At 44.5% G+C, this 20,694-nt stretch overlaps 1 protein-coding gene across 2 annotated transcripts in view; it reads right to left on the bottom strand.

Moving 5' to 3' along the window:
• The window catches only part of CACNA1B (calcium voltage-gated channel subunit alpha1 B), a 184,193-nt gene that overhangs the window by 63,412 nt on the left and 100,087 nt on the right, over positions 1 to 20,694 (bottom strand). For both annotated transcript variants that reach the window (XM_059926165.1, XM_059926166.1), the window contains exons 19-20: positions 17,226 to 18,044; positions 16,049 to 16,266 (exon numbers count right to left, since the gene is read on the bottom strand). In XM_059926165.1, the coding sequence (XP_059782148.1) occupies positions 16,049 to 16,266; positions 17,226 to 18,044 (1,037 nt within the window). The remainder of the gene's footprint in view (positions 1 to 16,048; positions 16,267 to 17,225; positions 18,045 to 20,694) is intronic.

Raw genomic sequence — 20,694 nt, 5'->3', positions numbered from 1 at the left:
GACACCATGATGCAATCAACCCAATCCAGAACGGTTTACAGTTTCTTCAACAAATAAATGGCATGCAGAAAATAGTCACAGAGTAAAACAGATGTAAACAGATTAAGCTAAGTCAAATGAGCAAACCTTGTTTGGATCCTGATTCAAACAGATCAATAGTAAAAAGTTATTTTTGAGATAACTGGTAAAATTTGAACTTGGGATAGGTATTAGATAATACTAAGAAATTATTATCAACTTTGCTAGGTGTAATAATGCTATTGTGGTTGTTAAATCCTTAATTGTTAGAGATGCTTACAGACACAGTTATACCTAAAGTGATTAAAAGGAAAAAAAAAGTGAAACATGATTGGCAAAATGTGAATAATTGCTTTGAGGGTGAATGGCAGCAAATAGGGGTTCATTATACTTGTGTCTCTACTTACACTGTTTCGATTTTCCATAATAAAAAGGTTTTTATGTAAGCAGCCATAGAGAGAAGAGAGAGCCACACAATGGAAGCATTTGGACTAATGATTAGCTTCTCTACAGAAACAGCAGGAGGCAGAAGACAGTGGAATAGTCTCAAAACACAGAGAGGAAATAAGGAACCAACTAGAATTCCATACAAATTGAAACTACTGTCACAAACAATGGCAAAAAGATTTTTCAGGCAAATTGAGAGAATTTACCACCATCAAACCTCACTAAAATAAATTAGAAAAGATGTTCTTCATGCAGAAGGGAAAAAAAGCCAAATGGATGATCTGAAATACAAGGGGTGATAAAATACAAGAAAAAAAAAAAAAGAAATCAACAGGAAAAAAATTTTTAAACCAATAAAGAAAACTTTGCCATTTGGAAATTCAAAATTGTACTTATGAATAACTAATGGATCAAATAGTAAATCATAATGAAACCTGGAAAAAGATTTAGAACTAAAAAATATGACATTTCATAACTTGTAACATAAAACTAAAATAATTCTTAGAGTCAACGTTAAAGCCTTAAACACCCTAGGCAAAGTAGAAAGGCTTGTGTCAGAGCTGAGTATTCAACTAATAAATGGGGAAAGAGATTACAATAAGAAAGCAGAAGAGGGGGCTTCCCTGGTGGCGCAGTGGTTGAGAATCTGCCTGCCAATGCAGGGGACACGGGTTCGAGCCCTGGTCTGGGAAGATCCCACATGCCGCGGAGTGACTGGGCCCGTGAGCCACAACTACTGAGCCTGCGCGGCTGGAGCCTGTGCTCCGCAACAAAGAGAGGCCGCGATAGTGAGAGGCCCGCGCACCGTGATGAAGAGTGGCCCCCGCTCGCCACAACTAGAGAAAGCCCTTGCACAGAAACGAAGACCCAACACAGCTAAAAATAAATAAATAAATAAATAAATAAAAAAGAAAGCAGAAGAAAAGAAACAATAAATAAGAACATAAGGACTTCCCTGGTGGCACAGTGGTTAAGAATCTGCCTGCCAACGCAGGGGACACGGGTTTGATCCCTGGTCTGGGAAGATCCCATATGCCACAGAGCAACTAAGCCCGTGCACCACAACTACTGAGCCTGCACTCTAGAGCCCTTGAGCCACAACTACTGTGCCTGCGTGCCACAACTACTGAAGCCCACTCGCCCTAGAGCCCGCGCACCAAAACTACTGAACCCACGTGCTGCAACTACTGAGCCAGTGTGCTGCGACTACTGAAGCCCGCGCACCCAGAGCCCATGCTCCGCAACAAGAGAAGCTACCGCAATGGGAAGCCCACACACCACAACAAAGAGTAGCCCCCACTTGCTGCAACTAGAGAAAGCCCGTCTGCAGCATTGAAGACCCAACGCAGCCAAAAAATAAAAGAACTAATGAAACAGAAAAAGATATGATAGAGAAGCTCAAGAAGGCCAAAGTTGAGACTTCAGTAGCCTATTAAGATGGACAGAACTTTAGGGGGAAAAAAAGGGTTTATCAAGGGAAGGAAGAAGGGAGGGAGGGAGGGAGGGAAGGACGGAAAGAAGAAGAGAAGGAAGGAAGGAAATTAAAAATGTAATGTGGCCATAACTACAAATCCAGCGGAAACTAAAAAGATAAGAGGCTGGCTCCCATAGACAACAGCAGTCACCCACACTCAGATTTCTCCCTACGTGCTCCATAACCCATGTGGTTGATAAGGAGAGGTGATAAAATCATCCACAGTCCATGCCTACAGCATATGGGAAATAAGAAAACTACAAACTTGAATTTACATGTAAGTGGGAAAACAAACCCCAGACCTGCAGAATCAGACAGGGATTGTATGGAGAAGGGAGAGTGAGGAGGGTCCTAGTAATGCTGGAACACAGACAACATCAACTCATTCATCCACAGGAGAGAAGCCCCCCACCCCTCGCCACCCCCCGTCAAGCAGGGAAATAATGAGAACAGGTTTGAGACCTGCCAGGTCAGGGTGTTGCTTCTGGGGACTTGGAAGGAGGGGCTTGGAAAGTACAAGGCACTGGAGATGGCAACCTGGAGAAGACGGTGAGAGACGTGACTTCAGTGGCTCAGTGATGTAGGGAAAGAAGAAACAAGTGTCTGAGGTCCAGGGTCCTCCAGAGATAGGATTTTATCACAGAATTAGAACTAGACAAACACTCCCCACTAGGCACCACTGAAAAAGAAACTGGGTTTCACTGTACTAAATAAGAAGGTGTTCTTGAACTAGAAATCAAGTAAGCTGCCCAAACCCCTCCCCTACTCTTCACAAAATCACGTGTAATTTTTGGTCCAGGAGACTGTAACATACTTCCTCATTATCAGAAAAATGAACCCAACAACCATACAAAGCTTCTACATAAGAACATAGAAAGTAAGGATGAAAACCTTTCAGGTAATAAAAATACTCAGCAAAAAAACAACTGCAAAGCAGAGGAAAACTGTTACACAACTTTCCAACATGAATTAAATACAATTAAACAAACAGTTGTTGATAAGGAAAAAACACCACAAATCAGATTCAAAAGCTCAAAATAAAAATGTATGGACAACTAGGTGATATGAGATGAGAGCTGACCAAACAGGAGAGAAATTGAAAAAAAAGACAAAAATATCTGAGAAATAAAGTTAAAGAGAAAAAATTGTCTTGGAAATCACAAGGAGACAACAGATAAGTCCAAGGGAAAATAGATATGACTGAAATTATAGCAAGGGAAAAAGAATTTAGGAGTGAAATGAAGAATGAGTTTTCAGAAGGGTAAGAGAGAAATCCATACAGAAGATAGGCAAAGGAGATTTAACATCTGTATAACTGGAATGTCTGAAAAACAAAAATAAAACAATGTAATAGAACTAACATTTAAAACTGTAATCCCACAAATTTTTCCTGAAATGAAATAACACCTATCAATTGATTTTTGACAAAAGTACCAAAGTATTCCATGGAAAAAGACAGCGTTTTCAACAAACAGTAATGGAACAAATGGACATCAATGGTGGTGGGGGAGTGGATAATGAGAACCTCAACCCTTACCTCATGCCATATATAAAAATTAACTCAAGACTTCAGCTTCTGAAAAGATGGAATAGAGGTACCTTCTTCCATTCATCCTTCTAAGCACAACTAAAAACCCTCGACATCATATGTAAGGCCAACCTAAGAAGATTCTGAAAGGTGGAGAAAAGAAGGCAGATTTGCTGGTATCTTGGAAACTGAGGAACAACACAACAACAGGTTTTTTTTCTGGGTTTTTTTTTTTATGCCTCATATACCCTTGGTGCTGGAGAAGCCACCAGCAACCCAGAATGCCAACAGGAAAGATTTTTAAAGGCCAGCTCTCCCTAGTGACAGGACCAGGAAAGGTAGAGCCTAACCAGGTGGGAAATTTATAGCCAATAACCACTCTACTAACACCACAGAAAAAAACCACAGCCCTACTTCCACTCATATGAGCAGAGGCCAAGTGGGGAGCCTAGACCTCCACCCTCACCAGTCTGTAATGAGGTATCCAAAGCCCCTACTGAGGTGGTATCAGAGAGAGCCAAGTGAGTGCAGGAACTTTCATACCCACCCTGTGGTAATAATAGGACTCCCAACGCATGCAGTATCAGAAAAGATTACATGGGTAGCCTGGACTTCGATTCTTACCCAGAGGTAAGGAGGCATCCCCTTCCCTTTATCTGCTAGAGTGAATCTTAGTGGAAAGTCGGGACTTTTACCACCACCCAGAGGTAATGAGGTCAACCCTTACTGTGTCAATGCAGGCCATGTAGGGAACAGTAACAAGGCTTCCCCTCTCTCCCAGACAAGACGGTATCAGTGGAGGCCCAGCGGGGAGCTAGAATTCCCAGCTCAACCCAGCTGGGACAAGGAACCCACTCCCACTGGGTGTCAATGAAGGGCAAGTGAGGAACCTGTATTTCACCCCAATTTGTCAATAATGAGGCAGCTCCCCAACCCTCCCCCTGTTGGTGTGTTGTCACAGCAGACCAGCAAAAACAGAAGACTTAAATAAGACTCAGAGGCTCATAACATAATATCAAAATGTTTAGGTTTCAATCAAAAATCACTTGTCATACCAAGAACCAGGAAAAACTCAATTTGAATGAGAAAAGACACCAAGATAATACAGATGTTAGAATTATCTGACAATGATTTTAAAGCACCCATCATAAAAATGCTTCAACAGATGATTAAAAACACATTTGAAACAAATGAGAAAAAAATCTCAGCAAAGAAAAAGAAGATATAAAGAACCAAACATAAATTTTAGAACTGAAAAATACACTAACTGAAATTAAAAACTTAATAGATGGGCTCAACAGCAGAATGGAGGGCACAGAGGAAAGAATTAGCGAACTGGAAGACAGAACAATAAAAATTACTCGATCTGAACAACAGAGAGAAAATAGACTGAAAAAAGTAAACAGAGCCTCAGGGACCTTCTGGACTATAACAAAAGATCTACCATTCACGTCAACAGAGTCCTGGAAAGAAAAGAGAAAGAGGGCAGAGCTGAAGACGCAGTCAAAGACATAATGGATGAAAATTTTCCAAAATTGGCAGAAAGACATAAACCTACAAATTCAAGAAGCTGAGTGAACCCCAAACAGGATAAACCTAAAGAAACTCATGCCAAAATACATCATAATCAAACTTCTGAAATACAAAGACAAAGAAAAAATCTTGAAAGCAGCGAGAGAGAAACAACATCTTACCTATAGGAAGAAAACAATTCGAATGACAGTGGATTTCTCATCAGAAACCATGGAGGTCAGAAGGATGAGGCACACGTTTTTTCAAGTGCTGAAAAAAAAAGAACTGTCAACCCAGAATTCTATACCCAGTGAAAATATCCTTCAGGAATGAAAGGAAAATCAAGACATTCTCAGATGAAGGAAAACTAAGAGAATTTGTCACCTTCAGACCTACCCTAAAAGAATGGCTAAGGAAGGTCCTCCAAACAGAAAGTTATAAAAGAAGAAATATTAGAATATCAGGAAGGAAGAAACAAAGAACAATAGAAAGAGTAAAAATACAACACACTTTCCTTCTCCTCTTGAGTTTTCTGAATTACGTTTTACAGTTGAAGCAAAAATTATAACACACAATGATGTGCTTCTAAATATATGTAGAGGAAACATTTAATTATTTTATACATGCAGAGGAAAAAGAGAGGTAAAGTTTCTATACTTTACTCCAACTGGTAAATGACAACCCTATAGTATTTTTGAGTGTATCTCTTTGTATTTTTTTTTAATGCCTCCTCTAAGTATTACATATATATAACTGAGACAAGTTATATATATGTAATACTTAGAGGAGGCATTAAAAAAAAATACAAAGAGATACACTCAAAAATACTATAGATAAATCAAAGTGGAATTCTAAAATATAAACAAGTAACCCACAGGAATGCAGGAAAAAGAAACCAGAAAAATAAAAAACAGAAAGAATAGGGGGACTTCCCTGGCAGTCCAGTGGTTAAGACTCCACGCTTCCAATGCAGGGGGCGTGGGTCTGATCCCTGGCTGGGGAACTAAGATCCCATATGCTGTGTGGTGCAGCCAAAAAATAAAAAATAAAAAATAGAAAAAATAAACAATAGGAAAAATAAAACAGCAGATGTAAGCCATAATATATAATTACATTAAACATAAATTGTCTAAATATGCAAAAAAAAAAAAAAAGAACTGACAGAGTGGACGAAAAACATGACCCAACGATATGCTGTCTACAAGAAACTAACTTAAAATATACCTATATAGCTAGTTTAAAAGTAAAAAGATGAAAAAGATATACATCTTATAGGCAAATATTAATTTAAAAAAACAAGGGTGGGTATATTTATATCAGATAAAGTAGACATCAAAGCAAAGAAATTTATCAGGTATAAGGGACACACTACACAATGATAAAAGGGTCAATCTTTCAAGAAGACAGAATTCTAAATGTGTATGTACTCAGCAACACAGCTGAAAAATATGTAAAGCAAAAATAGACAAAACTGAAAGAAATAGACACTTGATCTGGATAGGGGTTTAAGAAGCACATTTATAGTTGGATACTGGAACATCTCTTTCTCGACAATTGATAGATCTAGACAGAAAATCAGCATGCACACAGAACTCCACAGGACCCAACAGGATCTAACTTATACTTACAGAATACTCCACCCAGCAACAGCAGTATACATATTCCTTTCAAGCACACCCAGAACACATACCAAGAAATGCCATCTCCTGGGCTATTAAACAAACCTTAACAAATTTAAAAGAACTGAAATCATACAGAGTGTGTTCACTGACCACAAAATAATCAAACTAGACACCAAACAGAAAGATAACAGGAAAATCTCCAAACACTTGGAAACTAAATAACACATTTCTAAATAAACCACGAGTCAAAGAGCAAGTCTCAAGAGAAATTTTTAAAACAGAACTGAAAGAAAATGAAAAGATAACATATCAAAATCTGTGGAACACAGCTAAAGCAGTACTAAGAAGAAAATTTATAGCACTAAATGTTTACATTAGAAAAGAGGAAAAGACTTAATCTAAGCTCCCATCTCAGGAAACTAAAAAAGAGCAACATAAACCCGAAGCAAACAGAAAGAAGAAAATAATAAAGAGCAGAAATCAAATGCAAATGGAAACAGAAAAATAGAGAAAATCAATGAAACAAGAATGCGTTTCTTTGAAAAGATCAATGAGAGTAACAAATTTCTAGTAAGACGGACAAAAAAGAGACAAGACACAAAGCACCAATATCAAGAATGAGACAGGGGCAGTCACTACAGATCATGAAGACATCGAAAGATAATAAGGGAATACTACAAACAACTATACACACATAAATTTGACAACTTAAGGGAAATGGGCCAATTCCTTCAAAAGCACAAACTAATGCAACTCACCCAGTATGATTACATAACATAGCCCTATTAAGGATAATTTTTAAATTCAAAAAAAGAAATGTTTCATTGGCAAATTCTATCCAAGATTTAAAGAATTAACACCAATTCTACACAGTCTCCTCCAAAAAACATAATAAGAAACACTATCCAATTCATTTTATGAATTTAGTATTATTCTGATACCAAAACCAGACAAAGAGTACGAAAAAGAAAACTGTAGCGCAATATCCCTCATGAATCCAGAGGCAAAACTCTCTAACAAAATATTATCAAACAGAATTCAGCAATATATAAAGATAATTATACACAGTGACCAGCAGAGTTTATCCCAGGGATGCAAGGCAGGTCAATATTTGAAAATCAATCAATGTGTAAACTACCATGTTACAGAAGAAAAACCACATGATCATATCAATTGACGCAGAAAATTTGATAAAATTCAACACTCATTTAATATAAAAATTTAGAAAAAAAAGCGACAGAGGGGAATTTCCTCAACTTGATAAAGAACATCTTAAAAAAAAAAAAAACAAAAAACCCCAAAACAACAGCTAACATCATACTTAATGGTGAAAGACTGAGTGCTTCCTCCTCCCACAAGATGGGAACAAGGGAAGAATGTCAGTTCTCACCACTGCTATCCGACACTGTACTGGAAGTCACAGCGCCACAAGGGAAGAAGGGAAATAAAAGGCATACATATCAGAAAGTAAAAAATAAAACTGTTCATTTGCAGAGTACTTGATTCTCTATATACTAAATCCCAAGGAATCTACAAACACTGAGGGGAAATACAAACCAAAATTGCGTAATTCCTTTAAAATCTGGTGAAAATGAAAACACCAAATATCAGAATCTATAGGCTACAATTAAATTAGTAACCAGAGGAAAATTCAGAGCCTTAAATAATCATATAATAAAAACTAAAGACTAAAATAAACTTAAGTCTCCAACTAAAGAAGCTAGAAAAGGAATGACAAAGTAAAACAAGGCAGAAGGAGGGAAATAATGAAAATAAAATTGGAAAAAAAATGATTTTTAAAGAAAACCATAGTAGAACTAACAAAGATGCTGGTTCTTTTTATAAAAATCCACAAAATGTATAAACTTCTAACTAATTTAATCAAGAACATAAGGGGGAAACACAAAATATACAGGATAAAAAATAAGAAGGGGGAAAAAAAACAGTGAGCCAGAGCAAATTGTTTTAAAAACTTAAGCCACTTCTTTGCACAGCTCTAGGTACATAAGTTGGAAAACCTAGATCAAATGGATCATTACAGTTTACCAAACTGATCTTAGGAGATAAGAAAGTTTAAACAGACCAATATCCATACAGAAACAGATAAATTATCAAAGAATTATCCTAACAACAACAACAAAAACCAAACCCAGATGATTTCACAAAGGAATTGTACCAAATCTTTAAAGACCAAGTAATCCTAATGCTACTTACACTACCCCAGAAAAGGAAAAGAAGCAAATGTTCTAATTCTTTTTATGGATCAATAATAGGTACATCCTACAGAACATCTCCTCAGGTAAAATTTCTCAACAGAGCACCTCTTAGTTTTTACAATACTCACACCTCAGGAGAATATATGTATCTCTCATTACAACGTTGTTGAGGCTTTCTTGACTTTGTTGTTTATGCAGGAAAAATGTATACATCCCCAAAACTCAAAACACTGAAAACTGTCAGGCAAGATTCCAAAGTCAGTTGGTTAGCTATCAGAATCATGTGTGGATGTTTTTGAAAAGTGCAAGTTTCACTGAAGGAGGTGCCCAAAGCAATTGCTTGTTAACAGCTATTTTAACTGTGGTGATCAAGAAACAATGTATTAAGTGTTTTCTGTGATTAACTGTGCTTTAGTTCTGTTTTAAGAAATTGGTTGGGGATTTTGAGTACAACTAATTATAATACATTATAATTTTTATAGTGCATTACAATTTTTTCCATCTAAAATAATGGGAAATGGGACTCCCATTACAACATGTGATTTTCAGAAATGGATTAATGAAGTTAAGGAAGAGATAACTATATAGCATTAATACCTAAACCTTATGACATTTGAACATAATATAGGAAAGCTACAGAACACATCTCAATATCCTAAAATACATCTCAATCCAAAAATCCTCCATAAAGTATCAATATTATCAAACAGAATCCAGCATCACATTAAAAAATAAATATGATAACCTAGTGGGGTTTATTCTAAGATTGCAAAGATAGTTCAAGATCTGAAAACTTATTAGTATAAATCCCCATATTTAAGGGGAAAATATATGATCTCTATGGATGCCGAAAAGACCTTCAACAAAATTCAACATCTATTCCAGATAAAAAAATACTTACTGAAAAAGAAATTAATGAACACTATAACATGATCTTATACACACACAGACACACACCTCTCAAGCCCAAAACCAGAATCTTACTTAGTGTAGGCAGAAGCAAGGTAAGGGTACCTAGTAACTCCAATGTTAGTATATTAGCTGGTGAAATCAGGCAAAAGAAAGAAAGAAGGGAAGAAAGGAGGAAAGAAGGAAGGAAGGAGGGAAGGAAGGAAGGAAGGAGAGAGAGAGGAAGGAAGGAAGGAGGGAGGGAGGGAGGGAGGGAGGGAAGGAAGGAAGGAAGGAAGGAAGGAAGGAAGGAAGGAAGACCTAATATTTGGAAAGGAATAGTTACAACTGTATTTGCAAAATTTTGCATAATATACTTGAGAAAAACCAAAGAGAATCAATGCTAAAACTAATGAACAATTTGAAGATACAGAAAAGTAGTAGTATACAAAATTAACATATAAAAGTCAATAGCCTAGATTTCTGCTCCTAGCAGAAGTAATACCAGGGACCAAATTAACCCTCCCACCAGTAACAATCAAAAACACCAGACATTAAGAAAATGAAAAGACAAGCCACCAACTGGGAGAAAATATTTGCAAATCACATATCTGATAAAAGTCTTTATCAAAATTATACAAAGAACTCTAAAAATTCAACAATTAGAAAACAACAACCCAATTTAAAAGTGGGCAAAATGTCTGTTTTCAGACCACAATGAAACAAACTAGAAATCAATAACAGAAAGATAAATCTCAAAATATGTAAAGCTCAAACAACACACTTCTAGATAACATACGGGTCAAAGAAGAAATTTCAAGAGAAATTCTAAAATATTTTTAACTAAATGAAAATGAAAACACAACTTATCAAAGTTTGTTGGATGCAGCAAAAGCAACGCTTAGAAGGAAATTTGTAGCATTGAATGCATAAATTAGAAAAGAAGAAAGACCCCAAATCAATAATCTAAGCTTCCACCTTAGAAAGAGAAAAAAGAGCAACTTAAATCCAAAGTAAGCAGAAGAAAAGAAATCATGAGAATTAAAGCAGAAATCAATGAAACTGAAAACAGCAAATCAACAGAGAAGATCAATGAAACCAAAAGTTGGTTCCTTGAAAAGATTAGTAAAATTGATAAGCCTCTAGCCAGGCTAGCTAAGATAAATGAGGGGAAACACAGATTCCTAATATCAGAAATAAAAAAGGAGACATCACTACTGATCCCATGGACATTAAAAGGATAATAAATTAATACTATGAACAACTCTATGCCCACAAATTTGATAAACTACTTGAAATGGACCAATTCCTTGGAAGGACACAATCTGCCAATATTCAAGAAGAAACAGATAATCTAAATAGGTTTATATCTATTTCTTCTAAATAGGTTTATGTCTATTAAAGAGATTGAATCAATAATCAACTACCTTCTAAGTCAGAAAACACCAGGCCCAGATGGGTTCACTGGTGAATGCTACCATATATTTAAGAAAGAAATCATACCCATTCTCTACAATCTCTTTCAGAAGATAGAAGCAAAGGGAATACTTCAAACTAATTCTAGGAGGCCAGCATTACCCTGACACTAAAACCAAACAAGCCATCACAAGAAAACTATAGACCAATATCTCCCATGAATACAGATATAAAAATTCTCAACAAAACATTAGCAAATCAAACCAAAAAAAGTATAAAAAGAACTATATACCACAACCAAGTGGGATTAATCCCAGGCATGTGAGGCTGGTCCAACATTCAAAAATCAATTAATGCAGGACTTCCCTGGTGGTGCAGTGGTTAAGAATCCATCTGCCAACGCAGGGGACACGGGTTCGATCCCTGGTCCAGGAAGATCCCACATGCCGCAGAGCAACTAAGTCCGTGCACCACAACTACTGAGCCTGTGCTCTAGAGCCTGTGCGCCACAACTACGGAGCCCACATGCCACAACTACTGAAGCCCGTGCACCTAGGGCCCGTGCTCTGCAACAAGAGAAGCCACCACAATAAGAAGTCTGCGCACCGCAACAAAGAGTAGCCCCCCGCTCACTGCAACTAGAGAAAGCCCGCGCGCAGCAATGAAGACCCAACACAGACAAATAAATCAATTAAATTAAAAATAAATAAATAAATAAATAAAATTATTTTTAAAAATCAATTAATGTAATCCATAATAACATCAACAAACTAAAAAAGAAAAATCATATGATCACATCAACAGGTGCAGAAAAAGCATTTGACAAATCCAACACCCATTCACCATAAAAACTCTCAGTAAATTGGAATAGAGGGAATTTCCTCAACTCTATAAAGAATATGTACCAAAAAAACCTACAGCTAACATCATACTTAATGGTGAGAAACTCAAAGCTTTCCTACTAAGATCACGTACAAGGAAAAGATGCCCCTCTCACCACTCCTTTTCAACACCATACTGGAAGTCCTTGCTAATGCAATAAGGCAAAAAACAACAACAACAACAACAAAAAACTATACAGATTGGGGAGTAAGACTAAAAACTTGTATTTGTTTGCAGATGACTTGATCACCCATATAGAAAATCTGAAAGAATCAACAAAAAAACTCCTGGAACTAATAACTGATTTTAGCAAGGTTGCAGGATACAGGGTTAACACACAAAAGTCAACTGTTTTCCTATATAGCAACAATGAAAAGTGAAATTTAAAATTAAAACACAACACTATTTACATTAGCACCCCACCAAAATGAAATACTTAAGCATAAATCTAACAAAATATGTACAAGATCCCTATGAGGAAAACTACAAACTCTGATGACTGAAATAAAGGAACTAAATAAATGGAGAGATGTTCCATGTTCACGGATGGGAGGACTCAACATTGTCGAGTTGTCAGTTCTTCCCAACTTGATCTATAGATTCAATGCAGTCTCAATCAAAATCCCAGCAATTTATTTTACAGATATCAGCAAAATGATTCTAAAGTTTATATGGAGATGTAAAAGACTAAGAATAGCCAAAACTTCAATATTAAAGAAGACCGAAGTTACAGGATTGGCACTACCCAACTTCAAGACTGACTATATAGCTACGGTAATCAAGACAGTGTGGTATTGGGGAAAGAATGAACAAATAGATCAACAGAACAGAATAGAGAGTCCAGAAACAGACCCCCACAAATAACAGTCAACTGATCTTTGACACGAGAGCAAAGGCAATACAGTGGAACAAAGATAGTCTCTTCAACAAATGGTGTTGGAACAACTGGACATCCACATGCCAAAAAAATTAATCTGGAGAGACTTTACACCCTTCACAAAAATTAACCTAAAATGGCTCATAGGCCTAAATGTGAAATGCGAAACTATAACACTCCTAGGAGATAATGAACAACTTTTGCTCTGTGAAAGACATCAAGAGAATGATAACACAAGCAACAAACTGGGAGAAAATGTTTGCAAAAGACACATCTGATAAAAGACTGTTATCCAAAATATACAAAGAACTCTCAAAACTCAAAAATAAAAACAACAACCTGATTAAAACATCGGCAAAAGACCTTAACAGACATCTCACCAAAGAAGATATACAGAGGGTAAATAAGCATATGAAGATGTTTCACAGCGAATGTCATCAGGGAAATGCAAACTGAAACAATTTGATACCATGACACACCTATTAGAATGGCCAAAATCTGGAACAGTGACAACACCAAATGCTGGCAAAGATGTGCAGCAACAGCAATTCTCATTTATTGCTGGTGGGAACATAAAATGGTACAGCCAGTTTGGCGGTTTCTTACAAAACTAAACATATTCTTGCCATATGATCCAACCATCACTCTCTTTAGGATTTAGCCAAAGGAGTTGAAAACTTATGTCCACACAAAAACATGCACACAAATGTTTATAGCAGCTTTATTCATAATTGCCAAAATTTGGAGGCAACCAAGATGTTCTCCAGTAGTTGAATGTGTAAATAAACGAAGGTACATCCAGACAGTGGAATATTATTCAGCACTAAAAACAAATGAGCTATTAAGCCATGAAAAAACATGGAGGAACCTTAAATGCATATTGGTGAGTGAAAGAAGCCAATTTGAAGAGGCTACACACTGTATGGTTCCAACTATATGACATTCTGGAAAAGGCAAAAGAACAAAGACAATGAAAAGATCAGTGGTTGCCAGACGTTGATGGGAGGTGAGGAGGGATGAATAGGCAGAGTACAGAGAATTTTTAGGGCAATGAAAATATTGTGTGTCATGTTACAATGATGGATATATGCCATTATACATTTGTCCAAACCCACAGAATGTACAACATCAAGAGTGAACTCTAATGTACCCTGTGAACTTTGGGTGATTACGATGTGTCAATGTAGTTTTTTCCTTGGTTTAAAAAAAAAAAAAAAGCACCATTCTAATGAGTGATGCTGATAATAGGGAAGGCTATGCATGTGTGCGGGCAGAGTATATGGAAATCTCTCTACCTTCCTCTCAATTTTGTTTTGAACCTTAAACTGCTCTTTAAAAATTTGTCTCTAAAATTTTTTTCAAATAAAAAAATTTAAAAGTGGGCAAAAGATATGAACAGGCACCTCACCAAAGAAGATATACAGAGGTCAAATCAGCATATTAAAAGAAGCTCAAGATCATATATCATTAAGGAATTGCAAATTAAAACAATGAGAAATCAATACACACTTATTAGAAAGGCGAAAATCCAAAACACTGACAATACCAAATGCTGGAGAGGATGTGAAGCAACAGGAATTCTCATTTATTGCAGGTGGGAATGTAAAAATGATATAGCCAGTTTGTTAGAGCAGTTTCTTACAAAGCTAAATGTAGTTTTACCACACAATCCAAAAACCATGCTCTTAGGTATTTACCCAAATGAGTTGGAAATGTATGTCTACACAAAAACCTGAACACGAATGCTTATAATAGCTTTATTCATAATTGACAAAATTTGTAAGCAACAAAGGTGTCCTTCAATAGGTGGATGGATAAATAAAGCATGGTCCATCCAGACAACGGAATATTATTCAGCACTAAAAAGAAATGAGCTATCAAACCATGAAAAGACACGAAGGAACCTTAAATGCACATGGGTAAGTGAAAGAAGACAATCTAAAGAGGCTACGTACTAGGTGATTCCAACTATAAGACATTCTGGAAAAGGCAAGCTACAGAGAGAGTAAAAAGATCAGTGGTTGCCAGGGTTGGGGAGGAGGGGCCACACCTCGACTCCCGGGGACAAAAACCATGTGGGGACCCTCAAGCTAATCCAGAAAGAATCAGACCCGGGGGCTGGTTTCGGGAGTCTGGGAAGACAGACACACTATTGCCATGGGAGGTGAAACGACAGAATGGACCAGGAAAGCCTTCTTCCAAGGAAGCAACGAGGAAGGGGAGGCTCAGCGGGCAGGGCCAGCCACCCCCACTGCTACACCTGGCGCTGTGCACTGTACATCGGCCCCAGGCGAGAGTACCTGAGTGAGAGGGAACGGGCGCGTGCACGTGTCTGTGTGTGGACACGTCTGCAGACAGGCAAGCGTGTGGCAGCACCTGGGTCTGCCTAAGGCTGAATCTTCGTCTGGAATTCCAAGTCACCTCTGCCCCTGGGAATGTTTTCTTCTATCCTTGGTGTTCACAAAACGCCCGCGCACCTGCGCACAATGTGAGGGGCCTGTCTTTGTCACCTGCAGGTTGGCATGTTATTTACACTGTGCCCTCAGCGCCCGCACACAGTCAGTTGTAGAGTGGCTGCTCCATCATGACCTCACACACGGTATGAGGGGGGAGGGGAGGGGAAGAAAAAGGGAAGCTCAGGCAAAGGCCTGGGAGGAACTGCAGAGCCAGGACCATAAGTAAGTGGGTGGAAGACCACCACCCTGAGACCCTCCTCCTCTCACCCACTAGCTCCCGACCTCAGTCAGGTCTGTGGCCACAGTCCTTAGCAGCGTTTGTGCGACCATGAAGAGCCGTGACCATGCTGTGGTCTGTCTTCCCGACGAGGCTCTGAGCCCCACGAGGGCAGCCCAGTCCCACCCCCTCCTGCCGTGCCCCCTGCACTCTAACACCATGCCTGGCACTTACCTGGTAACTTGCAAATATCGTTGCAAGGAAGCAGACTAGAACTTAAGTGACATGTAATAGCAATAGTGCTCCTCCAGGGCACTGGAAAGCAAAGGGATATCGAGGCACAGATGCTGACAGCAAAGACTTTCCAGTTGGGGAACAATTCACAGAGGCAAGCTCCGTCCCCAGGTGGCTGCCGTGGAGCAGGAGGGAAGGGGGGAGAGCAAACCGAGCCTGCACAAGGTGGGCCCTGCCCTGATGTTCTGGGGAGATACTCACTGGGAACAACCGTGGTCTCCCCAGGAAGGCCAGTCAGCATCACTGGGATATGCACAGTGGTGCTCAGATCCGAGGGTTGACTGCCCATTCGAGTAACGTTCCGCTGATTATCTGCATCCTCTGGCTGTTCTTCCACCTTCTCTAGACAGGTGCTGGGCAGGGCATGCACAGGGCCCACACCCATTACCCCACTGGCCTCCAGGTCACAGTGCAACTCCCTGCAACCAAGAATGCACATCAGATTCTGATGAAGAGCCAAACTCCTATTCAGTCTGCAAAACCCAGCTTCTTAAACCCCTATCCAGATCAAATAAATCCCTGATCACCTCCTCTGTCATGGTTTTTATCACCCTATACATTCCTGTTTTTAGGTCTGAAAAGTAGGGACAGGGCTGACTCACCTGTTTGTCCCTGGCACAAGGCCAGGCATGGCAGATATCACGTTATGCGTATATAACAGAACTGTTTGCAGAACGAAGAAGCCTGGAAGAGGATGTTACCCTAAGCCACCCCACCTGGGGCCCCACCAGGGCAAAGGCTCAGCACAGAGCTCTGCACACAAAGACAGTGCCCAGGTCGGGCTGATCCTGAGCTGTGGCCTCTGGCTGCATGAGTTCTGGGTGGTCGCTGGCAAGCAGGGAGACTGCTGGCCTCAGCCTAACAGCTCCTGTTACCCCTGGGTTCTCACAGAGTCACCGTCAGATCCTGTCCCAGCCAGGGACCAGGCTGGGCTGGCCTGGGATGGGGGTCCTTTCCGTCATGGCCGCATAGCCCAGCCCCCTCCCATTCCACCATTTAGTCCTGTGGCCTCCTCAGGCTTCCCTCAGGCTCTCCTGACTCGCCTTCCTTCGTGGGGTTACACGTTTTTCTCTTCTCCCTGGGGCACCTTTTCCAAGTCTCTGTGTCCCAAACCAGTCCCAGCACTTTCACCCTAAGCCTCCCTTCCTCCCGGGCGCCTTAGAGCAACGCTCCCCACCACGCAGGTGTAAACATCTCACACGCCGCCCCAACAAGGCAAGGACTGTCACCACTCCAGAAAGGGGCTGAGACAGCGGGCTGGGCCGCCCGGCCAGGTCCGCACCCCTGACCTGCGTGACCCGCCCAGCCTGCCGCTCACGGGCTGGTTCGCACGTCCGGCCCGGTCGCCACTCCCCACACGCCCCCCGCGCTGACTCGCCTGGGCTGGTGGTTGCGGAGCTCCTTGTCCTTTCCCCGATCCTCCGCCTCGCCCTCCTTCTCCGCGGCGGCCTCCTTCTCCGCCTCCTCGTGCGTGGACGGCGCCTTGTGCCGCGCGCGGTGCCTCCGCGCCGGCTCCTCTCCGCTCTCCGCCTCCCGCGGGCCGGCCCGGGGGCCGCCGCGGTGCCGCGCTCGCCGCTCGCCCTTAGCCCCGGGCGCCGCGCCCTCCCTGCCCGGCTCGGGCACGTGCCGGTGCGCGCGGTGGCGCCGGGGCTCCCGCTCTGCCGCCTCCTCCGGGGAGCCGCGCCGGTGGTGGCGCCGGCCGCCGTCGGGTCCCGGGCCGCGGCCACGCTCGCTCCGGGCCTCCCGGGGGCCCGCGGCCTCCTTGCTGCGGCTGCGGCGCGGCCGCGCCCGCTCCTCCCGGGCCCCCGGCTCCGCGCCCTCCGCCTTCGGGGCGTCCGCCGGGTCCTGCTCCCCCGCCGGCGCCGGGGCCGGGGCCGCGGCCTTGTCCCTGTCTCTGTCGCGGTGCCGGTGATGCCTGCGCGGCGGGTCCGCGCCCTCCGCAGCCTCCGCGCCCTCGGGCCGGGCCTTGCCCCCCGCGGGCCCCCGCGCGCCGTCCCGGCCCGGCTCCACCACGAGCGGCCGGTCCAGGTGCGTCTTCATGTCGGGCCGCAGGTGGCGGGAGGTGGCGAAGCGCAGCCGCTCCTCGGCGTCCATCTCGCTGTACAGCGCCTCGCAGCTGGCCCGCAGGTTCCGCAGCCGCAGTTGGCTGGCCCGCTGCTCCCACACCGAGCGCGCCTTGGCCGAGTTCTGATGCCTGCTGTGGGGAGACCCGCGTGAGCCGCGCCCCCAAGCCGCCCCCCACCTCTCTGCCTCGCAGGGGAAGCCACGGATGGACACACAGCGATGGAGAGATGGCAGAGGGCGCAGTGGGGGGGCGGGGGGCGGCAGGAGCCCTGGCAACCCCAGCAGAGTCGGGGGGCAGAGGTGGCGGCCGACACCCAGGGAAACAGACCTCCTCCCCGCCCCCGGGGGGCGCCCGCAGATGGTGAGAGCCGGACCTGGGGGTGGGGGTGCAGAGCAGTGGGAATGACAGGCACCAGCATGAGGTGGCAGACAGGCTTCCCGGGCAGGTGGGCTGCCCGCCAGGAAGGCCAGAATGGGGCGAGGAGGGGGGCAACGTCCCAGTGGAGCAGGACTGAGGAGGTAGGAAGCAGGCTGCCCAAGGAGGGGCTGCTCCACCTCCACCTCCAGGAGGGGAGCCACTGGCCAGAGGAAGACAGGGTGTCTGAGAGGGAACCCGAGAAGAGGCGGGTCGTCAGGAGCGGAGGGGACAGTTACCCAGGAAGCGAGGGGCCCCGGGGGCGGCTGGCCCTCGCAGGAGTCAGGCAGGGACTCTCCCTGCGGTGGTCAGCCCCATCTGGGCAGCTGCCACTCAGCTCAGTGACCATTTGCTGAATGCCCAGGAGCGCAGCAGGCAGGTCTGCGGCTGGACACTACGTCCTGTGGTCAGCAGTGCCCTCCTCTCTCCTGGCTCCACGGGGGCTGAGAGCTCTCCAGCGCCAGGAGTGGCCTGTGGTCCAGGCTCAGCCCTCACTAGACAGGCTTCTAAAGGCCTTGACCGCCCCCCAAGCTCACCCACACGGTCACAGGTGGGGTCCACAGCCCAGGGTGCGTGGAAGCCCTTTGCATTCTGGGATATTTGCTGAACAAGACCCCAAAGTTGGCGAGCTGGCACCACCTCGGCCAAGTGGAAACCTCCTCAGAGGCCAGTCTCGTCCTGCAGCCTCTGCAGGTTTTGGGACCACTGTGGGGGCAGCAGTGGCAGCACGAGAATGAGGATGGCTGTGACACCTGGATCAGCGGCCACCTCCTCCAGCCCTCACAACCCCTTCAGGAATTCGGTGCTGCTCTTGTCCCCATGTCACACTGAGCACAGAGGACGTGACTCACAGAGGGTCCACAGCGAGTCACTGACGGAGCCAGGATCGGACGCATGCAAGGGCAAGAGGAAAAAAGTGTCTAAAGGAGACGCGAGGCCTCCGCCAGACTCCAGCTGCACTGACCGCACAGCCTAGAGCCACAACCTGAGGGCCTTGGGGGCCCAGGCTGGGCAGGTCTCCACCCCCCGCTCTGAGCCCCAGCCACTGAGCACCACACTGAGTCCTGCCCCCAGGGTGGGGAGCCATTTCCAGGGAAGCACCTTGAAAGTATGAGAGCAGAAGAGCCTGATGCCTGTCCCTGGGGGCCCAGACGGGGGGCAGGGAGGGCAACGTGTGGGGGACAGCTGTCAGCCTCTCTGACCATCTGCTGACCCACACCTTCGGCTGCCACCCCAGGCCCCGACCTGCTGCCCCGTTCCCAAGGTCACCTGGCAACAGACCCACCTTCTCTTTCCTTGGCTTCAACCCAGAGCCACTGGGGACCTACCCATCGCCAGCTGACACCAAAACAAAGGGCCCAACGCTGAACTATGCCGAGCCCTGTGAAGTGGACAACAGCCACCAGGGGCGTTCCCCAGCGGTGCAGGAACCCGTGAGGGCTGACAGCCGGCCACTGGTGAGGCTTCCCCGTCAGCCCAGCAGGCCGAGATGGGGCTGGACGCGGAGCCATCGGGCGGCAGGTGGTGGCCTCCTCAGACACAGCCGTGAGCCCTGGGGACCCGCCCGTCAGAACAGAAACAGGCAGGCAGTAAAGACGAGGGGGACACGTGGTAGCCGGTAGCTCTGCCCTCAGCCTTACCCTCAGACGCGGCTCTGTCTCGCCCAGGAACCAGCTCAAGTCCGTGGAGAGGCGGGGTGCCTGCTGGGCTACAGGCTGCGTGGGGCTGGCAGGCTCCCCTCACAGCTTCCCAGGGCGGCTCCACCAGCCCCGCTCCTGCAGGCTGCCTCTCTGGACGTGTCTCTGCCTCTGAGCCTCGCTGGGGGGCGGCAGCCTGCGCCCACCTGCTTGCTGCTCTGTCCCCGCTCTGCCTGGCATGTGGCGCAGCGTGGCCGGCGCTGGCCTCTCACCCTGTGTGTCTCCACCGAGCTCGCAAGCGGCTCAAGAATGTGGGGGGCGGGCCGCGCTCTGACCTACAGTGCAGAGTGGCGGACGGCTCCGACCCAGGCGAAGGCCTCGTCTAAAAGCACTCCCGAAGGGGGCACAGGGAAGGGCCCCCCCCACCGCGTCCAGCCCGGCTCGCAGGCAGAGCCCGGCTCAGCCGCCCTGACCCAGACGTGCCGACAGGACTCAGAAGGAGCCTCTGTGGCGTGGCCCTGCTGTGAGGTCTCCGTGCCGAGAAAGCCGGCCATCCCTCAGTCACCCCCAGCTGTGACAATGTGAAGCAGCCCGGGTGCAACACCGTTGGTACCTACGCCCGCATCTTATGCCACCCTGGGAATCAGTCGTTCAGGATCCAGCCTTCTTACCCCATGGACGTCGGGGGCCCAACAGCCAGCAGGTCCGCGTGCTCGTGAGAGCACCGAGCC

Source organism: Balaenoptera ricei, chromosome 6 (assembly GCF_028023285.1).
Source record: "Balaenoptera ricei isolate mBalRic1 chromosome 6, mBalRic1.hap2, whole genome shotgun sequence".
NCBI classification, from domain to species: Eukaryota; Metazoa; Chordata; class Mammalia; order Artiodactyla; family Balaenopteridae; genus Balaenoptera; species Balaenoptera ricei.
The sequence above is the reverse complement of the archived record's forward strand: the minus strand, read 5'-3'. Positions and strand labels throughout refer to the sequence as shown.